At 36.4% G+C, this 10,542-nt stretch overlaps 1 protein-coding gene across 1 annotated transcript; it reads right to left on the bottom strand.

Annotated features, from left to right (window-relative positions):
• Positions 1-4,504: 4,504 nt before the first annotated feature.
• LOC134857131 (probable phosphoserine aminotransferase) lies at positions 4,505-5,616 on the bottom strand. Its single transcript, XM_063873503.1, has one exon. The coding sequence runs from the start codon at positions 5,605-5,607 to the stop codon at positions 4,651-4,653; it is 957 nt and encodes a 318-aa protein (XP_063729573.1). The 5' UTR covers positions 5,608-5,616; the 3' UTR covers positions 4,505-4,650.
• Positions 5,617-10,542: the final 4,926 nt, after the last annotated feature.

Raw genomic sequence — 10,542 nt, 5'->3', positions numbered from 1 at the left:
TCGAATTTTACATTTCAGACGGTTTTAACCAAAATCGCCCCCCTAAACGTACGGTACTGGCCACACTTGACTTATCTAAGGCTTTCGACATGGTGTGTCATCGCTCACTTGTGGAACTCGTTCATGACACTCCCCTCCCAAGAAGTCTAGTCCGCTGGCTAAGTAATTACCTTAATGGTCGACAGGCTGCCACCTCATTCCGTGAACACACATCCCCCCATCGAATAATCCACTGTGGCGTACCCCAAGGTTCTGTTTTATCACCCACACTCTTCAATTTTTATGTCCATGATGCACCGCCACCTCCCGATAATGTAAACCTTGTTTCGTATGCAGACGATTTCCACCCCTTCGCAAGCAGTTCCGATATTGATATCGCCTCAAACTCCCTCAATAGCTACCTAAAAAGGCTCTACGATTTTTTCACCTCACGCAAACTAAGTTTCGCGTCCTCTAAAGGATCAGTTACACTTTTCTCCTCTTATAACAAAGAATTTAATAAAACACCTAGTGTTCTTTTAAATAACGAGGCGCTACCCCTAAACAAAAATCCAACAATCTTAGGGGTGACATTTGATCCAACACTTTGTTTTGCCACTCACTGCAAACAATCCGCTGAAAAGGCCAGACGCAGGATCGGAATCCTGAAGGCATTAGCAGGATCAACCTGGGGTCACTCCAAAGAAACCCTCCTCCTAACTTTTAAAGCTTTAATTCGCCCAATACTTGACTATGCAGCCCCCGCATGGTCCCACGCATCAAGTAACACCTCCATAAATTGCCTGCAGGTTGCCCAAAACCAATCCCTTCGCGTTGTTACTGGATCAAATCTAATGAGTTCAACTGCCCACCTGCACAGTGAATCTGAAATCCTAACGATCAAAGACCACCATACCCTTCTGTCATCTCAATTTCTTATCTCTACCTATCGTTCCCACCATCCCATTAATTTTATACATTCACATCCCCCTCCTCCCCGTCTACTTCGCCCCTCAATTATAAGCTGCTTCAAAGAAGACACCCAGAAAATTTTAACCGACTTTTCAGTCTACGCAAACCACCCTCTAGTTCTGGACGACCGAGACGAAGTCTCCACTTTTATTTTTAACTACTACAAACCAATTTTAAAAGACAACCATACCTCCCTTGTAACCAAGTTCCTAGCCGAAACCCCTCCGTCTAAAGTTATTTGTATCCCTCCCCCAAAGATTGACCCCTCTGAAAAATCTCTCCCACGTCCCACGCGCTGTAAGCTCTCCCAACTCCGGTCTGGCTACAGCCGGCTCCTTAACACTTACCTATCCCGCCTCGACAGCTCCATCTCCCACCTTTGCCCAACCTGTTCCCTTGCCCCCCACACAACATGTCACCTTTTCAACTGCTCCCAAAACCCCTCCCCACTCACCCCAGCAGACCTGTGGCTTCGGCCGGTAGAGGTTGCTAAGTTCCTTGACCTGGAGACAGAAGAGCCCAACCCGACCCGCGTGGGCTAACAACAACAACAACAACTTGGACGCCCAATGCGCAACCTCCAAAAGTACCCTGACACCAACCCATTATAGGAATGAAAACTTCCAGTTCATTTAGTTTTTTATACGTAAATTAACAAGCCGAAACCTATCAAGACGAAAAAAAAAGAAACTAAAAAAACCCGAGTGGTAAAAATACAATCATTTTAAAACATGCGGAGAAGAGTATACATGTATTAACCTTGTAACGACACATAGTTCCGTCACTAAGTCGATACACAACCGGCCAAAATAATTCAAGCCGAATGAAGTTTTAAGCGATAAAAAGGAAATACGAAGTCAAGGTAGGTAAAATTAAAAATTGAAGGAATAAATTGCAAGAGTGAAGCAATATTAAGAATGCGCGCTTTAAGAAAAACGATTCAAAGATGTGGTAACTAAGCCGACAAAGCATAAGCAGACAAATAATTGTCCGACAATTTTATTTGAAACAGAATATTTCATTTTCGAAAAAAAACAGGCCCTGGTAAGGTTCGATTAGTGCCTTCAGACGGGTGCTGGTACCTTCTTTTATAATTGAATTTATTCTGAAAGAAGGCGCCACTAGAGATGAGCCCAGAAATCCAGATGAGATGAATCCTGTGAACAAAGTTATTTACTGGAAAAAACTGTGGTACCCTATTGCAATAAACAAGTTTATCGCAAGGGTAATAAAGAAAAGTACTATCTGAGTTTTTCTGAAAATGTCTGTGGTCACAACATCCTATACTACTTGCACATGAGCGAAACATTCTCCATCTCATAATTTTTGCTACAATATATAGAAATTTCCCTCGCGAACATCAAATCTGCATTTATTCCCAGTAATCGAATAGAAGAATATGGACCAAACATTAGATGATAATCAAAGCTCAGTTCGACACATAGGCCCAGCTGCGCTTCGTAAACACTAGTGAGAACACGACAAAAAGCAGCTCTATAAAAAGCATTAAGAAAAAGAAGAAATGAGCCTCGAATTAGTTAAAATTTGGCTTTGTCTCGGATTCGATCTTCGACCTAGAGATTAGGATTCTCACGCACTAACCACTCATCCACGGACGCTTAATAAATTACAAAGACTAGCCTCAAATAAAGCTGAGAACAGGTGCTATGAAATTTCCAATACTACAGATCCTGACTATAGCAAAAAGACCACCAAATAAGCAATAATGAACACTTTTATTAGCGAGTTAAATTAGAAAAAAGGTTCGTAATACTACACTAATAATTCTTGGATTCACCAATATTTGAAAATTTCTAAGGTTTTAGTGCAAGTGGGTCGAGAAGGTACTGAAACTGAACTTTATTAACCAATTACTAATAGCTTGATTAAAGAGTGAGAACAACTATTTTTGCATTATGCTACAACATATAATAAAAATAGACTGACATAAACCTGAAAAACAATTAACTTCAAATCCTTTTTCTTGATATCGATATAATTTCGTAACGACTGAAAGACTTGAAAATGACATTATATTATACATTTTTGTGATACTTCATAGTATGTGAAACAATGGGCATTAACACAAATTTCCCTACTTCTATGAGCTAGGAACATGTTCATTTATTCCATAAATTTGGGTAACTTGAGTACAATTTACTCTTTTTTAATCGAGATCAAACGGTGACTGCAATAAACATATTTTTTCATGGAAACCAAAAACAAGTGATAAATTTTGAGCAATTTTCAAAAACAGTTTTTAGACTCTAATTTTGAAGAAAAAATGCATCAGGTTAAAACTTTAATTTTTGGCAATATTTTATGAAATCCGTTTTTGAAACTCAGTAATTCACGTTTTTTGCCTTTCGTGCGTGATGAATCATTCAAAAAAATCAAATTTAACCGCAAAAATAAGTGTGATCAGACCATTCTGTTCTGATTGCACCGCATCCAACCATAGTCTGAATGCTTTGAGTACATTTATATCCTGCTCATAACCTACTATTATGCCATACCGATCAGTAATTTACCTATAAAAATCTTCATTAGTTGAGTATACAGATAGGTTTCCCTCTTCATTCAAAATACGGGACACTTTCTTTCTGAATTCATAAGTGATTTCTGATATCCTGTTTTAGTAGTTTGTGCATGCTTGATTAGCCCAACTTTTTTCTCAGGCAAGAAAGACACTTCGGATCTCTTTAACTATATCCCCTTTCGGGTACCTAGTAACGAATACCTCCCTATAAAAAACAAATCAACGGTTAAGCATATGCGAATTTTATTCCTAGTAACGAGTATCCCCCTTTTGCAAAAAGGGTGATTATAGTTAAAGAGATCCGACACTTCTAACTATTGAGCGCGATTAGACAGAAAGATGCCCCAATGAAAAGTTATTTCCCATAATGTACAGCGTTGCAAAAAAAAATTATTAGGTATTTAAACAAAACGAAATGGCAGCCAAATTTTTTTCAACTCAAAGGTAGGTGAAGACATACAAATTCTAAAGAAATTTTTACAACAATTTATAAAAATTTAATTTTTCTCGCGAAAATTCTTAGCTCACATTTTGAAAGGAATTTTTTTTTTCAATTTATGTATTTTTTCGTCACTGGTCTTAAATTTCCCATAGTCACTTTGCATTGTGCAGTGTAATAATTTAGAAAAAAAATTACCCGGAATTGAAAATATTTCGGCTGTGACAATATTTTGGCTGTCAGAAGGTTTTTGGTGCCCGAGTGTTTTTTTTTCAAAATTGGCGCTTTTCAACGTTTTATTGCAGAGCATAATTGGTTTTTGGGCCAAGGTTGGTTATAATATTTGTTATAACTATATTAGGAGCCGCCCCTTTCGGCATTGCTACAGCGCTTAACGCGAATAATTTATAACGAAAAAGGTTTCATCTTCATGAAATTCTCGGTAAAAGAAAAAAACTAAAATTAATGAGGTACTCTGGTACTTTCTAAGAAAGCAAACAGATGACCAATACACTAAGACATCATATCGCTCATAAATATTTGAACGATTTCAAAGATCTCAATGAATCCTCGAATATATGAATTACCTTGATTTATCAATTACCATTTACAAAAAAGTTTCAATAATATCCAACTTTTTAAAACTTACAGTCATTTTAAACTCAGAGTACAAACAGTCAATTTAAGCTTAAGCTTGACAGTTGAACTTGAATTTCACGCATCAGTTACTCTTCTGAAAATCTCTCATAAATTGTGCTAACTTTTCAACCATTTTCAAGGAAATTGCATTATAGATTGAAGCTCTTATTCCTCCAACACTTCTATGTCCCTTCAGTGACAGCAAGTTGTTCTTTTTAGCTGCCGAAATAAACGCAGCTTCCAGTTGTTCGTCTCCGTCTTTCAATCTGAAGACGACATTGACACGAGATCTGAACATCTTGTCGACAACTGACGAATAGAAACCATCCGAGCTGTCTATGACGTCATAGAGCAACTGTGACTTCGCTTTCGAATCATTTTCCATCTGAGAGAGCCCGCCATTGTCCTCAATCCATTCCATCACTAGTTTAGTCATGTACACACTGTAAGTAACTGGAGTATTCATTAGCGAATTGGCTTTAGATGTCTGAGAATAGTCCAAAACTGAGGGACAGAATGACCTCGGCCTCCCCAGCAGATCCTCACGAGCAATAACAATTGTACATCCAGCTGGTCCGAGATTTTTCTGCACAGTTGCGTAAATTACTCCAAATCTGTTCACGTCAAAAATCCGAGTTCCCAGATTCGAACTCATGTCAGCCACAACCGGGACGTTAGCAAAGTCTCCTTCGTTACTCGGAATGAATGGAAACTCGACTCCGTGGATGGTCTCGTTGTCGCAATAATACAGATAGCTCGCATCCTTGTCTCGGCTCCACGTACTTTCGCCAGGAATAGTCGTAAACTTGTTCACAGAAAATACACAGTTTGAGTTGCCGAATTTCTTTGCCTCCTTAAAAGCTTTTTCGGACCAGGTTCCCGAGACACAGTAGTCGGCTGATTTGCCTTCGGCTGACAGATTCAAAGGCACTGCCGCAAACTGACCAGTCCCCCCTCCAGCCATAAACATGACCTTGTAGTTATTTGGAACGTTAAAAATTCTCCTCACACAAGCTATGGCATCGTCATTGATTGCCATGTATTCGGGCGATCTAAAGTCACATTTTATAAATAACAACTATTTTTTATGTCCCAAAGCCCGCTTTTCATACATCAAAAACAATTGCGACAATTACAAATCAAAGCAAAAATACAACAACACTAACCATACTCGTTGAATTTTAGCGTTAACCAAAGGCAGACACAAAAATGTGTATCTGAATATAGCAGAAAAACTTAACCAAGAAACTGAAAACAAGAGTGCTTTTTCATTCTTAAGTAGCTTTCAGTAACTTAAACTCAATTTTGAAAATTTAGTATACAATTGCCTACAGGTACATGGGGTTCCTGTATGACAGAAGGGACTCGCTATATATTACTGTTAAGCGTTGTAAAATTTCAATTCCTCTTTGTTTACTGACCTAAATTCATAGATAATGATTGAAAAAATTGGCAAGGCCATTTCACTTCAGTCTGAAACAATTCATTGAAATTATTTGCAAGGTAATTTCTGTACAAAACTTGAGCAAATTAAGTAGCGCAAAATTGTCTGTCTTTAAATGGCAAAATTTCTCTCTTTTAATTCTTTGATGTTTACCGAAGTCCCCTTTGAAGTAAGTTTTCTTTTCATTTTGGATTAAAACGGTGTTAAGTCATAGAAATGGTTTTAAAATGTAGCGATCTTAAATTGCTAAGGCAACAAAAGTAGGGAGTGAAATTGTATGAAGTTGAAGAGGAGCGAAACCAATATGATATGCTAAATTTAAGTGAATTAAAAAGAGGAAATATTTATTTTCTGTCTTAAACGCTCACAATAATGTAACTTCAAACGTAAAATCAGGGTGATGAAATCAGGCAGATGAACTAAAACTTTATATCTAAGACAAAAACAAAGCTGGAAATCGCAAGATTGGCATGAAAACGGCAAAAAAGCAAAAATGGCAGGGAAAAATACGAAAAAAAACGTCTGAAAAAAATTTAATATGACGAAATTAAATCGTCAACCTGTAGATTACGAGTCAGCTGTCGTCGCATCTGCCGCATGATCACTTGGCAATAGGCAAGCACTAGCCAATAATAAAGCAGGTAGAACATATGCTATCAAATTGACCATGCTATGCAGCAAAAGCTCCTTCAAATAAGCTTTTTTGCGAGTTCTGTCAGAAAACGGGGATGTGTAATATCACACTAACGTCCCAAGCTGGTATGTGCAACACAATCTACACAGAGGCGAAGCTGCACTTCGCAAACACGACGACAAAAAGCAGCTCTATAAAGCGCAATAAAAAAAGTAGAAAAAAGCCTGGAATTCGTAAAAACTAGCACATGACTCGCACCTACGGTGCTCCAAATTTATCGTTAAAAGTAAAAAGAACAAAAACATGTAGTAAACCAGCGATATTTAATGCAAACATTAATTATTTATGAGCTGAGTTCATCTATCAGAGGAATCTATTTCATGAAAAAGCGCCAAATATCGAAAAAGAAAATGACTAAAGCAGGTAAATTTAGAGAAAAAAATTGCTACCTGACAGCAATCCATTATAGGGTTGAAAACTTCAATTTCCATAGGTTGCTTTTAAACCTAAGTTTTTTTTGAGAAATCATAAGCAACGCCATATCTCAGAAACAAAATAGATTTCAGCAATAAAAATTAGAGCACAGATTTGTATCCTGACAGTATCCCCTGAATGTACCCTGACAAAACCCAACCATCGAGGTAGAGAATTTCAAGATCGGTTAAAATTTTTATTCAAATTCAAAATTTTTGAAAAAAGTCATAAAATAATCGCCACAACTCGGAAGCCAAAAAAATTCCAGCTGTCTAATGTGGATGCCAGATTTGCAATCCCTGAGTGTACCCTGAAAGCACCCCACGATAGAGTTGAGCTTCTCAAGTTAGGTTAATTTTGTATATCTAAGTTTTTTGAAAAAAAAAAGACATAGTAAAAACTGCAATATCTCGAAAACCAAAAAAAATTGAGCCGTCATACTTGGACGCCCAATGCGCAACCTCCAAAAGTACCCTGACACCAACCCATTATAGGAATGAAAACTTCCAGTTCATTTAGTTTTTTATACGTAAATTAACAAGCCGAAACCTATCAAGACGAAAAAAAAAGAAACTAAAAAAACCCGAGTGGTAAAAATACAATCATTTTAAAACATGCGGAGAAGAGTATACATGTATTAACCTTGTAACGACACATAGTTCCGTCACTAAGTCGATACACAACCGGCCAAAATAATTCAAGCCGAATGAAGTTTTAAGCGATAAAAAGGAAATACGAAGTCAAGGTAGGTAAAATTAAAAATTGAAGGAATAAATTGCAAGAGTGAAGCAATATTAAGAATGCGCGCTTTAAGAAAAACGATTCAAAGATGTGGTAACTAAGCCGACAAAGCATAAGCAGACAAATAATTGTCCGACAATTTTATTTGAAACAGAATATTTCATTTTCGAAAAAAAACAGGCCCTGGTAAGGTTCGATTAGTGCCTTCAGACGGGTGCTGGTACCTTCTTTTATAATTGAATTTATTCTGAAAGAAGGCGCCACTAGAGATGAGCCCAGAAATCCAGATGAGATGAATCCTGTGAACAAAGTTATTTACTGGAAAAAACTGTGGTACCCTATTGCAATAAACAAGTTTATCGCAAGGGTAATAAAGAAAAGTACTATCTGAGTTTTTCTGAAAATGTCTGTGGTCACAACATCCTATACTACTTGCACATGAGCGAAACATTCTCCATCTCATAATTTTTGCTACAATATATAGAAATTTCCCTCGCGAACATCAAATCTGCATTTATTCCCAGTAATCGAATAGAAGAATATGGACCAAACATTAGATGATAATCAAAGCTCAGTTCGACACATAGGCCCAGCTGCGCTTCGCAAACACTAGTGAGAACACGACAAAAAGCAGCTCTATAAAAAGCATTAAGAAAAAGAAGAAATGAGCCTCGAATTAGTTAAAATTTGGCTTTGTCTCGGATTCGATCTTCGACCTAGAGATTAGGATTCTCACGCACTAACCACTCATCCACGGACGCTTAATAAATTACAAAGACTAGCCTCAAATAAAGCTGAGAACAGGTGCTATGAAATTTCCAATACTACAGATCCTGACTATAGCAAAAAGACCACCAAATAAGCAATAATGAACACTTTTATTAGCGAGTTAAATTAGAAAAAAGGTTCGTAATACTACACTAATAATTCTTGGATTCACCAATATTTGAAAATTTCTAAGGTTTTAGTGCAAGTGGGTCGAGAAGGTACTGAAACTGAACTTTATTAACCAATTACTAATAGCTTGATTAAAGAGTGAGAACAACTATTTTTGCATTATGCTACAACATATAATAAAAATAGACTGACATAAACCTGAAAAACAATTAACTTCAAATCCTTTTTCTTGATATCGATATAATTTCGTAACGACTGAAAGACTTGAAAATGACATTATATTATACATTTTTGTGATACTTCATAGTATGTGAAACAATGGGCATTAACACAAATTTCCCTACTTCTATGAGCTAGGAACATGTTCATTTATTCCATAAATTTGGGTAACTTGAGTACAATTTACTCTTTTTTAATCGAGATCAAACGGTGACTGCAATAAACATATTTTTTCATGGAAACCAAAAACAAGTGATAAATTTTGAGCAATTTTCAAAAACAGTTTTTAGACTCTAATTTTGAAGAAAAAATGCATCAGGTTAAAACTTTAATTTTTGGCAATATTTTATGAAATCCGTTTTTGAAACTCAGTAATTCACGTTTTTTGCCTTTCGTGCGTGATGAATCATTCAAAAAAATCAAATTTAACCGCAAAAATAAGTGTGATCAGACCATTCTGTTCTGATTGCACCGCATCCAACCATAGTCTGAATGCTTTGAGTACATTTATATCCTGCTCATAACCTACTATTATGCCATACCGATCAGTAATTTACCTATAAAAATCTTCATTAGTTGAGTATACAGATAGGTTTCCCTCTTCATTCAAAATACGGGACACTTTCTTTCTGAATTCATAAGTGATTTCTGATATCCTGTTTTAGTAGTTTGTGCATGCTTGATTAGCCCAACTTTTTTCTCAGGCAAGAAAGACACTTCGGATCTCTTTAACTATATCCCCTTTCGGGTACCTAGTAACGAATATCTCCCTATAAAAAACAAATCAACGGTTAAGCATATGCGAATTTCATACCTAGTAACGAGTATCCCCCTTTTGCAAAAAGGGTGATTATAGTTAAAGAGATCCGACACTTCTAACTATTGAGCGCGATTAGACAGAAAGATGCCCCAATGAAAAGTTATTTCCCATAATGTACAGCGTTGCAAAAAAATATATAAGGTATTTAAACAAAACGAAATGGCAGCCAAATTTTTTTCAACTCAAAGGTAGGTGAAGACATACAAATTCTAAAGAAATTATTACAACAATTTATAAAAATTTAATTTTTCTCGCGAAAATTCTTAGCTCACATTTTGAAAGGAATTTTTTTTTCAATTTATGTATTTTTTCGTCACTGGTCTTAAATTTCCCATAGTCACTTTGCATTGTGCAGTGTAATAATTTAGAAAAAAAATTACCCGGAATTGAAAATATTTCGGCTGTGACAATATTTTGGCTGTCAGAAGGTTTTTGGTGCCCGAGTGTTTTTTTTTCAAAATTGGCGCTTTTCAACGTTTTGTTGCAGAGCATAATTGGTTTTTGGGCCAAGGTTGGTTATAATATTTGTTATAACTATATTAGGAGCCGCCCCTTTCGGCATTGCTACAGCGCTTAACGCGAATAATTTATAACGAAAAAGGTTTCATCTTCATGAAATTCTCGGTAAAAGAAAAAAACTAAAATTAATGAGGTTACTCTGGTACTTTCTAAGAAAGCAAACAGATGACCAATACACTAAGACATCATATCGCTCATAAATATTTGAACGATTTCAAAAATCTCA

This window comes from Symsagittifera roscoffensis, chromosome 1 (genome assembly GCF_963678635.1).
Source record: "Symsagittifera roscoffensis chromosome 1, txSymRosc1.1, whole genome shotgun sequence".
Classification (NCBI taxonomy): domain Eukaryota; kingdom Metazoa; phylum Xenacoelomorpha; order Acoela; family Convolutidae; genus Symsagittifera; species Symsagittifera roscoffensis.
This window is presented reverse-complemented; position numbering and strand designations above follow the sequence as displayed.